This window comes from Dunckerocampus dactyliophorus, chromosome 18 (genome assembly GCF_027744805.1).
Source record: "Dunckerocampus dactyliophorus isolate RoL2022-P2 chromosome 18, RoL_Ddac_1.1, whole genome shotgun sequence".
Classification (NCBI taxonomy): Eukaryota; Metazoa; Chordata; class Actinopteri; order Syngnathiformes; family Syngnathidae; genus Dunckerocampus; species Dunckerocampus dactyliophorus.
Genome location: NC_072836.1, coordinates 16510680 through 16530104, shown reverse-complemented (window position 1 = coordinate 16530104; position 19425 = coordinate 16510680). Strand labels below are relative to the sequence as shown.

Below are 19425 nucleotides of genomic sequence, written 5' to 3'. Positions count from 1 at the left end.
ATAATGGATCATTAGGAGTTAAGTTTTATGACTGCCAAATAATGGAATCTACTGCATTTTTAAAAGCAGGGAGCCCTTGGCTCTGACCTCTCCCGAGGCAGTTGCCTCTTTTACGCAGCCTTTTCAGGCTGGGAATGTTGTGTAGCTGTTACGCCTCACCTCTCTTTGTAAAGTGCACAGGGTTAACAGTATCGCCCACAGATAAGAATAACACAGCCATATCAATGTCTGCGTAACCGCCATAATCAAGACTTGCATACTGCCGCACCAACCAATGCCGCCTTTTCCCACCCTATAATACAAGCCAGCATTCTTAAAGTTTGTATGCTGTAGTGCTTTTGAAGGTTCCTTGTGGTGTAGAGCTACACTGTATCACACTGTTTTAGTAACCTCATTTATTTACGTGATGGGGCAATATATTAGAAACCGTTCAATTAATCCAATGCAGTGCAGTTTTACACCGCTGCAAACAACAACTGCCTTCAAAAACTCATTCTTAAATGAATACCTCTCTGAATGTGTCCATCAAAACTCAATATTTTTGATGATACAACTATTGTGTTGGATTTTGCAAGTGTTCTTAATGTTGTGGCCTATCAATATACAGTGAAACCTACGTTTGAGTCACTAATCCGTTCCAGAAGGTCCGACTCGTGACGGTTTTAACCAAGTAAACATAAATTGAGGAATGTTTCTCGACGGGTCTGAATTAAAAGATTTTTTTCTGATACGACGTCGAGGCAGCAAGATATGGCTTAGCTCTTCACACAGGACTTTAGGTTCTCATTTGTGACCGATATTGATGAATTATTTCTTTTTTGGATGTATGTAGGGTTAGAATACCGCACGGATTGCGCGTTCACGAAGCCGCCTGCAAATAAAGGAGCGTAGACGTGGATGTGACACCTATTTTAATTGACTAATTATAAGCATTCGTAAAAATTTGATGTTAAAGCTTCACTTCAAATTTGTCATTTCTAATTTGTCCTGACCGAAAGAGCCACAACAAGGAGGCTGAAGAGCTGCGATTTTGCCTACCCGTGCTCTAGAGCTACTGTAAATAAAAGAGGTTGTCAAAACATGCAGGTGCTATGAGGACCTCTTGCAGTTCTTCAGGATGACCACCAGTCAGGGGTTTACATTAGAATTTGTCCATTAATGTGACCAAATATATACTATAAGTATTATAGGGTGGTGGTGCGACTGGTGTGCAACCTTCTGAGTCTTTTTTATCCCCAACTTGGTTTATAAATACATCCAGAAGGTCCAAAGCATCCTCAGTGCACGATAGATTTGCAGCCATACTGGGTAAACGAAATGATCCATTATGCAAAGAATGCAATATGACCACCGCACAATTTGGGTTTGGGTTGCTTGGCACAGGACAAATTTGTTTGGAGTACTGTATAGTACATGGCTCTCGGCCTGTGTGAATATCTGCACACAAAGACAATTTTAAAAATGTATCTGGTTCACCTCGGTCTATCTGTACCTTATGACACAATCAGAAGAAACAAATGTTATCAAACGCTTTCATCTCGGTGTGCTGTCAGTCCGTGCTTTTTAAAAAACAATCACCCAAATTAGAAGAGATGTTGGTTGAACTTGTGTGAACCGTGTATGAGAATATTGAGAAATAACTAGCAAGAATGATCAGACAGATCATCAGTACTGGTTCTGTGTTGATTCAAAGGTGCATTTCACAGTAAAAAGCTTCATTACTTAATACTTAAGTTTAGATTCCACAGCTATCCCAACATTATGCAATCATACAAGTAGAGATGAATGAATCAATGATAACTCATTCAATACTAAAGACGTATTTATACATTTTTATAATCCCGAACGCTCGATCAAAACAACGTATTTATAATCAAGAGGCAAAAAGAGCTGATGATGAAACTCTGTACCTATTTCAGAACACTTTTACGCCATAAAAACAGCCACAAGGTTGCAGAAGTGCGTTTGATAAGAGCACGGCATGGTCATTTCAATGGAAGAATCACACATGACAGGGAGGAAGTGAGAGAACGTGTGTAGAGTGTAGCGTGGCTACACATTGTAGGGAAACCTTAACGCATGTGCACACACGCACGCACACGCGTGCACACGCAATTCAGTTGCAAATGTGAAAATTGTAAATACATCATAGTGTTATATTTGTAAATAAATAGTGTAACCCCTTGTTAACCCGTTTTGTGTTGTTTATGTTGTGGTATAGTTGTTCAGACATTTCAGCTGTCACAGAAGCAAAAAATATTTGTGTCGAAGTGAAAGTTATGAGTGAAATGTATCTTTTCACAAAAAGCTGGTTTTCTCCCTTTTCTAGTTGGGAACTGACATTTTCCTGAAACTGCTGATTACTAAAGAATGGAAAAAGGTAGAAACAAGCTTTTTTTTCTCTGATGAAAGACGGGAGTCTAATCTTCTAATCTTTAGGTAGGTTCCATGTTTATAGAGCCATAGAACACTATATTCCGTGTGCCTTGAAAGATCAGTCAAAAAATTCTAAAATGGCCGGTGGCTGGGATTGAATGAGTTAATCGATTATCCAATTAATCAACAAGTATTTTGGTATTCTATTAATCATTTTTTAATTTCAAAATGTAAATATCCTCTGATTTCAGCCTCTCAATTGTGAATAGTTTTCAATTTCCTTAGTCATCCATGAAAGCAGACCTACAGTATGATCTTTGTATTTTGGGCAAAACAAGACATTCATACACATCAGCTTTGACTTTGGAAAACAGTGATCAACATTATTTTTGCCTCTTTTCTGATATGTTGAGGACCAAACCTCAACATAAGACAAAATTGGTAGAATACATCACATCTTATACACCCTATGTTGCAGATCAGCAGCAGCCATTTGTGATCCCAAAGCACCTTTAGTGTCTACAGCCACGTTGTATAGCACCTCTATTAGCATTGAAGGCTTTGTTAGCACAGTGCTTTTACAGCAAGCGCTTACATCAGCTTGTTTGCAGATATGCAAGCATCTTAATGTGAATGTCATTAGCTGACAGAGTGTGATTTTTTTCAAAGGAATCTTTTGCTGTCTGGTTCAGATCCACCTGTTGTGTGGATTCCAGGTCATGGTCGTTCTTGAAGCCAGTTGGAGTGACCAAAGAATCTTTTGCTTAAAAAAAAGTCTTCAACCACAAACAGAGAAAGGCATTTGCCTTGGCCGCATACTGTACCTAGCGCCCTAAAATTTCCACATTAACATAATCGCGGAATTGGACAAAAAAAAACGGAGTCACGCGGAAATTGACATAATGTGAATAAAATGCTGTCATCATGAGGAGAAGGAACGTTTGTGTGGGGAAGTATTTACTCGGTGGACCGCTCAATCGTGGCAGAATTTCATCACAAACACTAACCCACACCTCCCGAAATAAAATGTCCAAACGGCGACCTGGAACACTGGCAAAAGTTGGCAAAAAAACGTTGAAACTCCTCCCTTATAGTGCGTGAATGGAAGCTAGAGGGATTAGCTTAGTTTAGCAGAGCATGCCAGTGCACCTGTGTGTGTGTGTGTGTGTGTGTGTGGTGTTTACACCCTGTTGTGTTTTACGATGCCCGCTGACGTTGTGCAAGTTCAGAGTGAAATAAGGAAGGGAAGCACGCTTATTCTTACTCCCAGCTCATCTTAATCGTCAACAGACATTCTCAACACACTCTTCCGGCCGTCAAAATAAGAGCACTTTTCACCACATACTGTCTAATTGTGAAATCAAAATAGGGGTGTCATAAAAAAAAAAACACAATTGGAATTGCATTGGTGACCACGAACACCATATGATGCACACAGAGCAGTGAACAACTTCATGCTCTGTCTCCTTTCTGCTCCGTTCTCCTTGCGCCGTGAGGCGTTCAGGCGCACTCGTAATTGTGTTAGGCGCTAATTGTTTTTCATTTTTATTCACGTACCTCCTATTACAATTGGTGTACCCCTCGGGGTACGCGTACTCCCCTTTGGGAATCTAGGCTTTAGGGCATTAATAAGTGGAAGGATAAAGTGTAAAAGGTAAAAAAAAAAATTTTTTTAATTTAAATGGAAAAAAAGTGAATTTGGGAAAAAATAAAACTGATTTCATAGGGCCTTTCATACCTTGCGTTGCACACAAAAGGATGAGAATTTGGCAAAACATGCACCCCTTCTGTGTCGTCTGTGCCTTATTTTTCTGACAAACAAATTGGGGGCGCTGTTATTAAGCCCAAAGTTTTACCCTATAAGTCACATTGATTAGAAATGTCTTACTCAGCTCAATGCACTCTTGCAAATATGAAGAACTTTAGGTATTACAGGGTGGTGCAAATTTGGTACAGGTCTTCAGGCGTCCGAGAAGCATATGTATGTAAAATCTGAGCAAGATCGGTTCAGAAACATGGCTGCCATCAACAAAAGTGTCTTTGCAGGGGCACGGGCATGGGTTAATTGCCCATAAACATTTATCTAATGGTGGGGTCTCAAAATCAATTTAACTGGGGGCCGCAGGAGGTAGAGTCTGGGTGAGGCTGGGCCGCATCAACTATTCACTCGAATGACTAACTTGCCAACAAGCACCACCGGAAGGCGCATGCGCCATTGTAGCTCTTAAGTGGGAATCGATATAAAAAATAAGCATAAAAATACAATATTGTGGCTTTCTTCAGTTGCTCAAGACATACTTCAGTTTGCTTAAAGAAAGTTGCTCCTTATTTGGGGAGTAGGAACACAAAGGGAACTCGCTATGAGCTTGTAAAACCATTGGAAATCGCAGGATGTATTTTACGCAACAGCCTGATTCACGATGTCATAAAAGAAATAAAGCTATAACCATCCCACAGCAACTTAACATAACACATACACAGGGCAACTACTATTACCAGTGGAGGATAAACAACAGCTATGTTAACTCTAAACATATACCATAAATTCCGGTGTATAAATCGCTACTTTTTTCTTAAACTTTGAACACTGCGGGTTATACAGCGGTGAGGCTGATCTATGGCTAAATTCTAATCTCGTCTCCTTTACTTCAGAACTACTACTCCTTTATTTAAATACTGCGCGCTGCTCGCAGTAGTTGTTTTTTTGGCAGGAGCCAATCCAGAGCTATCAGTGCATTCACAATGAGCTTGTCGACCCATTTGAAGTCAGTGGAGGTCAGTATATACGTATAACAGTATAGCAACATTACAATCTGACTCACCATGTCATCTTACTGAGAACACTAAATTCATCACACAGCAACTTAACAGCTACTCCAAAGTATACCTCAGAAATATACCAACATGTACCAATACAAGATTCAAATGAAAACAAATCCAACATTTTAAGGTTTTCCCATAAGGCATTGCGTCTGAGCAATGCATTCATGGGGCGCTGCAATGATGTCAGCTTCCCTCTGGGAATCTGTGCTCCTCTGGCTCCCTCTGGTGGCCAGAGGCAGCACTGCAGCGCCATCCATCTGTTGCTTGTCCTCCAATGAACTGCTCTTCTGGCAGTAATGCATTATGGGTAGATGTTAAAATCACTGCCGTTTGTTATTTGAAACTTGTATTGGTACATGTAAAGTATATTTCCTAGGTACCTTTTGAGTGTCAAGTTGCTGTGTGATGAGTTTAATGTTGTTTGTAAAATGACACCGTGGGTCAGACTGTTCAATTGAGTATGACCTCCTGCAGTTTCCGATAAGCTCGACAAGCTTGTTGTGAGTTTTCTCATAGCTCATGATTGGTTCCTGTCAAATAAAGAGCTGCCTGTTCCTCACGGACTCGTGCGTGCCACAATATGTCATTTTATGACGTGGACACATGTGGCTTATACACCAGAATTTACGGTACATTTAACAACTATCTACAAAAGGTGCCGCAAGACAAGCTGGGAGTGCTTTCGACTGCCCTGCATGCTTTGCGGTAGCATCACTGGTAGCATTCGAAGCATTTTGAGCACAATCCGTAGGGGGTGCATCAAATGTCGTTTACAATCATGTAAAAAAAAATGAGGACACACATTTTTCTGCGTGCTAAATGATGCTGATGCCAGTCCAAACGGTAGGTATTAGAAGACTGAACCACCGTTCACAATGGAAGAATGGACCACACTCTAGACATACTGATACAATGTTAAAAATCAGCAGGACTCACCTGGTCTGACGAAGAGGAATGGGGAGTGAGATGCACAGGAAAGGGTCAAAGGTGTTGCTTTGTTTCAAACAATGGGGACATGTCAATGACGATCTGTGCAAAAGATAGAACCCAGTCACATTAGTCTCCAAAGTCTAGTTGTTTCAAATTAATCTACTGATTCAATCTGACAGGAAGGGAGTGGGCTTCATCGTGCACACGTGCAGAACACTCAACAAAAAGAACAAACTGTTCCATATATACGCTCTTATCTGATCGGGGGAATGGAATAGACAAGCTTTCCATCTTGTTGCATCACTCTCGCTCGTGTCACTAAAGCTCATGTAATGCCACGGTGTGATACCAAGAACATGGTGAGAACTTCTTTAAACGATTCTTCTGCATTAGAATACACAGGAAATAATGAGGACTTGTATTGGATCATTTTTATCAATTTCGGCTCATTTGTTACTTTAACCTAATCTCTGAGGAACACCTTCAGGGATCGACTTATTCTGCTAGAAACAATGAATCAGAGAGATCCACCACGGTTAAAAGAATGAATTGTTTATTTAAATAATTGTTTCATGAATTGGTTCCCAAAAGTAAATGCAATGTTTTGTCCACTCTTTTCAGATAACTTGACATACAACCTGGAAAACAACAAGATATGGGAATAAATCAGTGCATCATAGTGATGTGCGATACCACTGATTTCGTTTCCCATCTGATACCGAGTAATATTCAGGCTGGTATTGGCGATACCGGACCGATACCGATGCTTTGCGCAAACTCACCTAATGTGTGTACATTTCTAAAAGTAGTGTATTTCATATCATAGCATAAAGAATACAAGATATTTTATTAATGTATTTGTTAAATAAATTATTATTTGATATAATGAATAATTGACTAATTAATTTAAGTAATTTATTTATTTATTTTAAACTCTGAAGTGTATTGAGGAAGCGGGGTGATTCACAATATAGCCAAGCTAAAATACAACAACAAGAAACTATTATATAAAATATGCGAAAATGGCATTTTAAACAATAAAAAAACGAAATAAGTAAAATAAAATATAGAACGATTAATAAAATGCTTAATTATTAAGAACTACGATAAGAACGAAAACTTTATTCACAATTCACACGTGGACGCCTTTACAATTTCAACAAACGTTTTAGACAAACATTACCCCAAATGACTTAAGTGTCAAATGTATCAATATTTTGCATAATTGGAACCAATTAACTGTAATAAACGTTGGATTACTGTACACGGCTTTAGCATGCAGGGCCGGTGGTGTGAAAAACAGAGTATGCATGGCTGCTAATCAGGCAGTCTCGGGACAAATATAACAACAAACACATAACAGGTGCAATCGACTTTAACTACATGCTACCATTAAATGATCTGTACATACAGTACTTGTTTTGGATAAGCAGATACGGAGGCATGCTTCTATTTTTATTGCTGTGACATAAACAAACCTGCAGCTATGTAAGCTGGAAAAACTGTGCTGTCGTTGACAGGTTTCACACACGTCTGCTAAAATATCAGCACGAAAGCGGCCCATAAACTGAGGACAGACTTTTCTGATGATGGATTTCAATGATTCTCTTCTGTGATCGTAAAAAAAAAAATGCTAGTAGACTGCAATTATGAAAGAGACCACTTTATAATAAACTAAACAAAAGGGTTACACATAGTGTAAAGTACATGTCAGATAGAGAATGGAAAAAAATGTGGGGTGAATAAAGCTCTACTGAAGCAAGCCCAGCTGACACTGAATCTCTCCCTCTTGGCATAGTCGAATGGCTGCCCTACGGATGTCTGATCCTCGCCAGGAAACAGCGAGGGGCTGTTGCGCACCATGCATGCAAATCACACTCAAGCCCCACTAAAACATAGATGCGGCCCACAGTGCTCGAAAACACTTAAAAAGAGAAAAGCTTTAAAGGCAGAGGTGATGTTCCGGTGATGGACTAATGGAGGAAGCATGCAAAGTTTGACGGATAAGATGGTAGCATGAATGGTCAGCATCCAGCAGTTTTAGCTACCTCTGCATGCGCTTTAAAATGCTGCTTGTGCTACTGAGCTGGGAAGCTCATGCGTGTTATACTTGCCGTACTGTTGTTTACAATTAACTCATCACCCGTATCAGTGCTTGCTGAGCAGTTTCCTCCTTACCTCTATTACAACATTGGTTCTGTTGCTGCTGAGTTGTGCAAAACACTAGCCTATAAATGATGTGGTCAAAGACAGCTACATTTTCTTTTTCCACTTGTTCATGCACTCCAACTCATGGTTAAAGATTAAAAAACAGTTATTATATATAATGAGTTTTCAAATTTCATATACAAGTACCTCAGTTTATGATTAGTTTGTTCAAAAGGGTTAGACGAAAACCGATCGGAAACAATGTAAATCCAATTAATCCGTTCCAGATACCCACAAATAATAACAAAAAAAAACATTGTGTAGAGAATAATTATTATTTTACATGCAGAAAACAATGTGTGATAATTATAAAGGATGGATGGATGGAACGTATTGCAGATGTGGAACTTCACATTCTCGAATTACGCAGAATGATACATTACAGGGAAAACGTACTAGTTTGTTACGTGCAATAATGTACGAAAACCGTGAGAGTGTACAAAAAACTAGGCTTGACTGTTTAACAACCTCACTCCAATTATTGCCTGCTTTCAATTAACGTCTCGTGTGTGTGACCAATTTTTTTTTTTTTTTTTTTTGGAGAGGCAGCGTTTAATTACTGCATTACCGGTAAAACAACCTAGATGTGGCTGAAGTGTAGACTTTGAGATTTAAATTAAGACATTTTACAAATAAATATCACCGTTTCAGAATTACAGCCAAAAGTATGTCTGTTGAGCCCACCAGTGTTTTCTTTATTTTTAACAGTCAATTTTTTTTAGATTTTGCTGTCCCTTTTACATATTTATGTTGTTTTTCAAATGTAATGATGACTTTTACTTTGAGATCTACTTGCACTTCCAATTGGTAGCACCAGTCACGGCTGCCAAATGCCAACTCAGTATCATCTAGCATCAGCTATCATATCAAGTCCAGACTTTGATCTGCTTTGTGTGTGTTGAAGTACCAACGGAACATTGTTGCCAACTCCTCAGTAAGAAAAGTAGCTTTTGACAGTCCTAGAAGTCGGTACATGACGTCATTGGCTAATTTGCGTAAAATGTTGTAACAGATGCTGTACGAAAAAAGCATAACCTTGTAGGAGGAAAAACAAGTGAGAAAAAAACACCTTAATTATGTTTAGAACTACAAATAAACTTGATTCTTGGTTGGTTAATTTAAAATTGGCCATCACTTCATCAAAATAAAATAACTTTAATATTTTATCTCAGTCAAGGCCTCTCAAAGTCTAGAGAGCATAATAGTTACAACTGGAGTTGGAGGCATCGTGCCTCGCGTGTGCGTGATTCATTTGCACTTGAGATGCGGAGGGGTGTAGAGCCCTGCTGTACTCTCAGTGTGCCACGGGAGCTGAGCTGTGCACTGACCGTTTGTAACTGCTTTGACTGCTGTGACTGCTTTGGAGGACTGTAAGGAGGACCTCTCGGCAGCACGCGCTGCTGCTGGGTGACAACAGAACTACTTTTTAAGTCTCAAAATACCAGAAAGGTCTTCAACGACGCCAGGAAAAGTCGCTAGATTTGTCACTATAGTCGCTTTTGACAAAATACGTTGCCAAGAGGGTTTGGAAAGTCGCCAGGTTTAGCGAGAAATTCGCCAAAGTTGGCAACACTGCAAGTGAATGGACTTTTTATCCCCTGAAAACAGAGGTATAAAACGGCTATACATTCATTCATAAATGGTAAAAAAACCAACATATCGTGAAACCTCTTAAAGTTGAAGGTCTATGCTTCTCTCATATTCGGATTGTTTTATTTCAGCTGTAATGTGGTGGTTTATAACGGCATCATAATAAAAACGCATCACTCACTTATACCTAACATGCTCACTACTTGGCCTGTGAATTTGCCTTTTTTAATTTCAAACAATAAAATGTAGATGTAATGAAAATTTTAAAACACACTTTCTTTTATCCTTCCTAACATTTAAAACAAATCAGTCAAGAAAATGTATTTGAATGGCAGCTCCTAGTTGTAATTTAACAAAGCCAAAGCTTCACTATGCCAAAGCTCTGAAACAGAGAGGGCAATAAAACAAATATGGTCCCCATAATTCACTGAATGAAGTTAGGGTCCACCCATAATAAAACAGATCATTTACTGAGCCTCATAAACTCTAAGCACCAATTTAACCCAGTCTGACCCTCCAGGTCAAATGGGGAGAGCTGCATCACATACTGTAATTCGACCAAGAATAGATACATAGGTGACTATGTAACTGCACCGCGTTTGTGATACGAAATAGAAAATGCAATGGAATAAGCAATAAATGAACAAATAAACTTGGATATCCAGCCAAATGGCTGACGTAACATAACAATAAAGTGGCGTGTCTGGCTTGGTTTGTTTGGGCAATGATTTAACTTGTGTAAACTTGTATAATGGCTGTGATGATTGAATAGTGGGCTCGTCTAACGATAATTATCGGGTCTGTTGATTGTTGATGTTGCGCTGCATTGCAATGAACACCGCAGAGTCAAGTGTTACCTCGGCGGTACAGAGGAAACGAGATGAGATATTAATCAATTTCCAACAGTGGCCACATTTGTCTCTTAGCTTCGTGCAGCTGCTTTAACTCCTATCCTTTTATTGGGTACACGCAACATAACATCTATGCACAGTTTTGTTAGTAACTTTCTGATATTACTTTTAGGCACACCTAGAGTGTCACAGCTAAGATACTTGAGCGTTTGAGGGTAGCAATTAGGAGACACACGATGACATGTATTATTGGCAGTCACACTGAGCTGCTACAGTAATGTTGCGAGGAACTGGCAGCTCAGCATCTTGAAACAAACTTACAGCAGGTTGAGGCCGAGACGGGGTATGTTGTAAAACTCAAACCTACTAAAGTGTACAGGACTGTTCTCAAGGGCAACGAAGCAAAGAATCTGAATCAAGGACAAACCGATTCGCGATTAGTGCTTTCGGATGATTCGGTTTTCAGCAAAGATTTTGCTTCGGTTCTAGTACACTACCTTGGTTTGCATTTTTCTTTGGTATGTTGATAGCATTGCTTGTTTATTACACACCCATCACCAAAGCTTGCGGTACTTAATTTCCACAATACTACAGTATCCTGTAAGGCTACCGCTACAAATATGAATGACCATGTTACACAAAATAGTCCGTGTGCCTTATACTGTATCATTCCAAGGAATCTGGTGGTCCAACAAAGCACCCTATGCATTGGTGACTCACTGTCTGTGAAATTCTGTATGCTTTAAAAAGTCCTACAAATTGGACACCGAACACAATTCGAAGGCTTTTTGACGTCATCTTTATGTGAGCTCTTAGGGTGACGGTAAAGATGATAAACTTGTTTGTCAGGTGGAGGTGCCAGGGGGGACCTTCAGCGAGCTACCGTCCAGCCCCATTCATCTATTATAGGGTGGAGTAAATCCTTGTAAACTGAATCTTTGAAGATGCCTCCAGTTTGAAATGGGCTCAATAAACTAGTCAATGCATCTTCAGAAATGTGAGAGGAAGTTGAGAAGAAAAAGTAGTACATTTTTGTGGCTGGGATTGAGAATTGAATGAGTTTTAAGACTGGAAAATCTGGAATCTGGAAAAAGACTGGAGAATTAAGCCTTCCTTATGACTATTCATGCAAGCTTAATGTGAGATTTCTTGAATCTTACACACACACACACACACACACACACACACACACACACTCATAGTCCCACAGCACTATGACCAGTATCGCAATCCCATAAGAGGCAGGTCCACATGCACACTTCCCCAACAGGAAGTTACCCTGCATACTTTGCAGCTTATATAATAACATAAAATAGTATTAGATTTGCATGTATATTAGCGTGCAAGCATTTATTCCGATACCTGCATAGTCCGTGTGGTGCAGTAACATGTGTTAGTTGTTATTTTTGGTTGGGTGTTTGGTTTGTTGGTTTGTGTTGTGTGAGCATGAGTATAGATTTCAAGCTGATTCACTGCAAACAGATAACTCGTCTGTTATATACACAGTACAATATCACCATAAATAGATCCCAGGCTTGATTAGAGTGTCAATAATAGCGAGAATAGCGGGGATCTACTGTGTTAAAACTGTGTCCTTTACAAATAATAATGTTCAGTTTTGATTGACATGGTCATAAAGGGTGTAAAACGCCACCATAAATGCTAATCACCAATGACCAGTTTGACACTTCAGGTCAAATGGACTAATTTGATCACGTGATCCGAAGGGATGCGTGTAACATGAAACACTACAATAAACAAGTCCACATACAAAGCTTACAATTTTTAATCTGTTTTAACACCGACAGCAGATGTCTACGTTATTTATCATCATTAGGAAACCAAATACCAGTTACATATTAGAATTTGTATCTCTCAAAATGAAGTTGTCATTCTTTGGCTTTTTAGCCACAGCATCTCTCAGCACTGGGGCATAAAAGCAGCTTTGTCCCGCTACAGGCAAAACTAAATTGCAACTAGTTGTTGGAGAGATGCTAGTCTGCTTCCAGACTGCTGTCGAGGTGCTCTTGAGCAAGGCACCCTGCCCACCCATCAGACATTTGTCCTTGTATGCCTGCCTGTGTGTGGTCTGTTTCTCTGTAGAGTGCAACACAATACTTTATATACAGCTGAGTGTTTTCCCCTTGTGGAATTATAATTTGTATAATAAAAAAAGCATCTACCAGCAATTTCTAAAAGATTTGCGGTCGTCTTGTTTTCTGTAAATTCTGAAGATACCAATACCAATGGATTTAGTGAAAATGTGTTATTTCAGGCCAACTACGAACACCATGAGCTATATGACTATACACGTGTTATGTATTTTACATAAACCGCTTACAACATACAACTGCAATGCTGTGATTCACTTTTTCAATTTGGCTCATTGTTATGATAAAAAGGAAAACTCACTTGTATTGGGCCTGAAAATGTTCCTGGACAAAGCTATGCTGGACTGTGGGCTGCTGGGCCTGGGACGGGTCAGGATCCAGCAGGTTTTCATCTCCAATGGGACCCTGCAGTACATACAGTACGTTATTCATATACTGTACTTTCAATGTTCTTCAGAAATCCACTTTATGCTTCCAAATTGTCAGATGCTATCAGTGAACAAAACAAAAAAGAAAATTGATAGACAGGACGGAGATAAACACAACCCCATGGGATGGGGATGTAGTTTTTCCATCTCCTTACGTGAGGAACTTGGCCTTGGATCAAGATAAAATGCGGGAAGAAAAGATTGAAAAAATCCAAACAGACTTTTATGCATTAACGACACAAACATAACTAAATGACCTTCAACAAGAGTTTACACAGTGGTATATACAAGGTGGTAGTATACAGTGCATAATTACCTTCTCAATATATAATTAGCAGCAGCCTTTGTAAAACACAAGGCAAAAGACATAATTAATGATTCCCACAGAATTGATAAGTGGAATTGTAACACCTGCCTGGTTTTTCAGTACAGCGAGTTCAACAAGCAAGCATACAATTAAACCTTCACAGAGTTTGCATGTTCTCTCTATGCATCAGGTTCCTGGTGAGTACATATTTATAGAAGACTGTCAATGTGAGAGTGAATGGTGGCTCAACCCAATGATGATCTGCCTAGGGTGTCAGCTGGGATAGACTCCAGCTTCTCTGTGAGCCTGAACAGAGTAAGTCATATAAAAAAATGGATAGATGATTGAAATATGTTTGACAGTTTGTGCCTGCCTTGAGCTGCTGCTGTGTCTCTATTTAGGTTCCCCTACCTCTAACACCACTTTACATTCTAATATCATATCCATCACACACATCACCAAGCAAGGCCGGTGTAGTAAAGAAACCTCCATTCAACAAATGGCTTTGCCAAAAAGGCTTTTCCTCTGCATTCACACTGTCAACCCCATCAGTGGCCCCTTGTGCAAAAGTCAGGTACTTGAGAATGCATTAAGTCATTATATATAATTTAATCAGTGCTTTTACACCTAAACGGAACAGTACTCTGGGCCTTCTCTGTTTACTATTACTGCCATTTTGAACATTGCTCCGGGTCCAATACAGAATGTCATTGTTTCGAAGCAGGCGGCTCGACCTTCACTGGCAAATGGAGCTAAAAGGAGGTTTAGAATTTCCAAAAGGGAAAGGAAAGTGCAGGGTGTGTTCTAGAATGAAACATCAGTGCGAGACAGAGACCTTTGCAGTTCACCACCGTTTCAAATGGTGAATCTATTATTCCAAGATTATTCAAGCTAAGCAAACACCAAGCACAAGACTGAAACCTGACCTTCTTCCCGCACTGAGCTTCATCAAGCATGCGATGGCACACCGCTCACTTTGTTCTCATTCTTCCTTTTTTTTTGCAAGAAGTTGTCAGAAAACCCAAATCAAGGGGTTCAACACAATTGTTCCTTCTGTTTTTCGGTTAGTTTGTTCACCTTTCACCAGAGTTCACGTCTTTTTTAACTGTATACTCTACAGTGCATGTCCCAGCAATCCATCCCCTTTCCCTTCCACATAACAGCCATGGATTCCAGAGTTATCTCTGTGGTGATAACAAAGGACCAAAGGAACACTGAGGCCAGTGTTTGCAGACATAGTTGGTCTTATCACTTCTGAAGAACTCAGCGTCAGTCCTGGCCTGTAAATAAACTGTGAGGCGTCAGTTGTGCGTTAACAGGATCTGTTGACAGTGTGACAGGAGGACAGGTTACTGCATTATGTGCCGCTGATAAGGCTTCACTAATCTAAATGATGATGGACTGATCTAAAGCCATACAGAATAAACGACTCCTTTGTCTGCTGTTTGTCTAACGGTGGTTTTGGTTTTGGTGACCCTGACAGATCAGGGGGTCACATCAAGTTGTTTTGGTCTGAGATCATGTGTTTGAAACATAGCCCGCTTCTAAATGATAGAAATAAGGGCGATATAGCAATATTTTAAAAATATCGATATTTCTTTTAAGCATGATATCAAAAAGCATATCGTTCATATCGACATAGACTGGATTTGATGCGGAGGCCTCATGTGTCAAGATGGTGCTGCCCGAGTGGCAGCTAGTTTTAGTATTTGAAGTATTTGAAGTTTTTTCCGCTGTGTTTTTCAGTGTTTAAAAGTACTTTATTCATCTTCATTCAAGGTAAAAGTGATGTTAAATGTTCACGTATCCTTTTCGTTCGTCATTTATATGCACTTCGCATTGTTTTCTGCATGTAAAACTATACTTGTTCGATATAAAAAATGCTTTGTGTTAACAATTTTGCATGTCTGGAACAATTCTTTGGATTTACGTTGTCTCCTATGGGAACAACTGTTTCAATTTTGGAATGATTCAGTTTCAACAAATCCTTTGGAACTGATTAAACATAAAAAGTGAGGTTCTACTGTATAGTGTTTTTGTACCTACTGTGCTGACATTTATTTGGGATGCAGCCTTTATTTGTACAAATGTCATCCATCCATCCATCCATCTATATGTTTGTACAACAATATTCCATTCAATATTTCATTGTGAGCTTTCTCGCTCACTAAAGAACAAGAACTCTGTCATTTTCTTTCTCATCACTTTTAAGAGCACTACTACAATTGTTGTTTGCCACACATGGAATAAATACACAATAAGTTTTCTGTCCAACTCCTCACTAACTTTCTTTTTCCCATCTGGCGAGGCAAGCTCTCTTCATTTTAGTGAACAATTTTTTTTTTTTTTTTAATCCTTAAGGGGAATATAGGAGGTGCCACATTTATTTTCCCAAGTAGACACCTGGACCAGTGATTAATTGAGGCATGGAGTCTATTAGAGCGGAGGCCACTATTGCAGCAAATACGGTAAGTTGTAAAGCCAAATTATGCATTTTCCATTTAGACTTCAGTATGTGACATACAGTTCCATTCAATAGTACACATACTTGGGTGATATCGCCTCTTATCGTCCCTAAATATGAGGGGATACTGGAAGAATTCACCCAACAATATAAGGTCATTGTCTGTCACAATAATAGAATATCGTTACATTTCAATCCACTAATCCAAAGTAAGCATCATTATCTTGATGAACAGAGTCTAGTCTCCACTGGCTGTGCTGCTGTGCATTCAATTCCACAGCAAAAGCAGGGAGCAATATAAGCAAATAAATGTACAGCTGCTAATATTCACAATAAGCCAAAGAATTGTCTACCACTGCTTAATCTATAAGCTGCCAGAGAGGCCTTGAGGTGTACGGAGAAAATGAAATCCCTCACCCGGACACCCAGCGTGCTGTAATTGATTTCTGGGATTTAGATAAATGACAGCGATACAGTGCAACAAGGTTGGAGCCCGGCTGTTGGCTCCACTATGTCATCAGGAGGCCAGAGTTCATTTACAGAGATTTTGAGGCCGAGTGATAAGGAGAGCCAGCACATTTCGTACAACATTCACTGGTGCAAACCTGACAGCACCCTGAGAAAAGACAGTCAATGCTGGCATGAGTCTTTGTTTTAAAAGCAGTGTGCATTTCTTTCTCCTTCTGTCAACAGTCAAATCTCTTAAATCGAATGCTCCTGATTTTGTACATCTTGTAATTGAAACACAAAAACAAATACATATAGACTTTGTCCTGTTGCCGTGCCATGTGAAACGTCTGTGAAACGTCAGTTCAAGAATGATGTGCTTTGGCTTTTTCTTTGGCGTTTTTGCAAGCAAGATGTTAGTGTATCACGTGAGACCGAAGTATACGTCAGTTCAATGGGTATCAAATGATTAATGTGCTTGTTTTTCTCTTTCCTTGGCTTTCCTTTTGTGACACTTCCAAAGATGGACCAGAGTAGAAGAACATACACCTGAACTAAGCAGACCCATATCCAAAGCAGTAAGACTCCAGCATTGTAATATTTGTTTTCCAAATAAGAATAGATATAAATACAAGAGGTCCTCGGTCTACAGACAACTTCTGCTTCTACAACGGTGTTGCAAGTAGAGTTTCAGTCGGAACATATGCCTAAATTATACCTAAATGAACACCTAAGTCACTCGCACTGTGCACAGAACACTGCGTTTTGTCAGATGCTCCTCCATGGAGATGGTTGCACCTTTCCGCTTCTTCCCCTGTTTCAGCAGCGTGGTTGGTGAACTTAACGATGATGATGGGTGTGGTGTCGTTCAGTGGGATGCAATTATCGATGAATTAAAATGAATTAATTAATTACCAATGTTTTGTGGTTGACATATTATTAGTAAAAAAATATTGAAAGACAAGTTATATTTAGTATAACTTGCCGAGTCGACATGCCATGGCTAAAATCGAGTGAAAATATTTTTTTCCTGTCATTTCATGTGGAAGTGGTAAGTTTTTGGCAGGCGTCTGCTATCTCCCTGCAGAGATCCCGTAGCCTGCGTAATGTGATGTAAACAAAGAATAATAGGACGACTGCGTTGGGTATATATTGGATGTACAGTAGACGCCCCTACAACGTAAATAATCCGTTCCAAGAACCTTTATGTTATAGGGATTTTATGTTATACGAAGCGTAAAATACATGTAAATAGCCTAATCTGTTCCAAGATCTTCCCAAACTCACACCTTTAGCACTTCAAAATATTCAAAGTCCACCAAATATGGTGGGAAAATATAAGAAAACGTTAGCATAAACATAGTAGAGTAACATTCCAATATAAAATAAGGTTATAAATAAGATTACTGTAAATTAATAAAACTGAAAAAAAAAAACAATCCTACCGTTCACGAGATGTCTTGATCAGGAGCGCAGGAAGAAGGAGGAGGACTAGCCTGAGTCGAAACGCGACTCAAAGAGTCTGAGAGTCAGCTGGTCTCACAGACAAACACACACGCACTACACGATAATGCCGTGTGCAAAATTTTAATTTGTAACTTAACTTAATTTTTTAGGTTAGTTTAAGGGCGACTATGAAGAGGAAGGAGTTTGAAGGGACAAGCCTGTCTCTCACACAAACTCACGTACGTGCTGTATAACTCAGCCAATGAGATGAGAGCGTAGGCGGTGCCCCGAAAATCAGCCAATGAGAGCGTGATGCGTCAGAAGGTGTCACCAAGTGTTAGTCTGAACTTGCACCAAGTTGATTGAAAAAAAAAAAAAGCTGACTTGCTCTGACTTGACACTATGTTATATGGAATTTCTTCTGTAATACGAAGCAAAAACTTGACATAAATTCTTTATGTTCAGTGGAATTTATGTAAAAGGAGGTTTATGTTATGCGAGGTACTACTGTATTCGTGTTAGTTAAAAACATACAGGATATACAGCATAGAGTTAAAGATAAACATTATAATAAAGAGATAAAGACTAATGCACTAGAATCCACCAAGTGGGGATCAATGTTATTAAAAGACGACTTGTCAGTCTTGGAAACAGTATTGCATTTAGTCATTAAACATCTGAGTAGGAAGGATGCTGAGTGAAGCAGCTCACTCCCACCTCTCTATTAAATGTGAGTCTTGGACATCCGTCCTTCAGCATGAGAGCCTTAAATCTCACAAATTAACAGTGCACTCTGTCCCACCATGGATCTTTTCAATAATTCAACTCAAAAACTGTTGCTTAGAGTGATTCACCTCCAAGAGTAGATCCGCTACTAAAAATCCAGAAAGTATCTGCAGAGCGCCTGCCTCATCCTTATGGGCTTTTCATGACGGGGAGTCAGATTGTAAAAAGGGGCACAAGTGTTCCCAGTAATGGCACTGATGTGAATAATTCAAACAAGTGTGGAAACACAGAGACAGATATGTGCTGTGGTAGAGAAGGCACTACAGATGAGTGATTGGGAATAAAACTTCACAGCACCTGAACTGAAGAGACATTAGGTTATGAGTTCGGCATAAAGACACAGCAGACGTGCTCTATGTCTATCAGTATACCGTACCTACAATTATGGTTATTGAGTAGAATTGAGTACCATAACACAGAGCATTGTTAGTAATGGACAGTCCCACTCAACATCTGTACACCTCTATGTACTGTAAGTACATGTAGTAATATTGACACTGGGAATGTTTGTCTTTGATACTTCTGGCACTGATAGGTTGAAGAGTGCATGTAGAAGAGTGAGAAAGTATGAGAAACCAGGAGGAAGATGATTAATATAAAAAGGTAACATTCTGAAAAACACAGCATAAAAACAACATCTGTTGCTGGATACCAATGA

General features: G+C 39.4%; 1 protein-coding gene across 2 annotated transcripts in view; it reads right to left on the bottom strand.

Annotated features, from left to right (window-relative positions):
• usp43b (ubiquitin specific peptidase 43b) overlaps positions 1-19425 on the bottom strand; it is a 64891-nt gene that overhangs the window by 26497 nt on the left and 18969 nt on the right. For both annotated transcript variants that reach the window (XM_054759347.1, XM_054759346.1), the window contains exons 3-4: positions 13191-13294; positions 6136-6228 (exon numbers count right to left, since the gene is read on the bottom strand). In XM_054759347.1, the coding sequence (XP_054615322.1) occupies positions 6136-6228; positions 13191-13294 (197 nt within the window). The remainder of the gene's footprint in view (positions 1-6135; positions 6229-13190; positions 13295-19425) is intronic.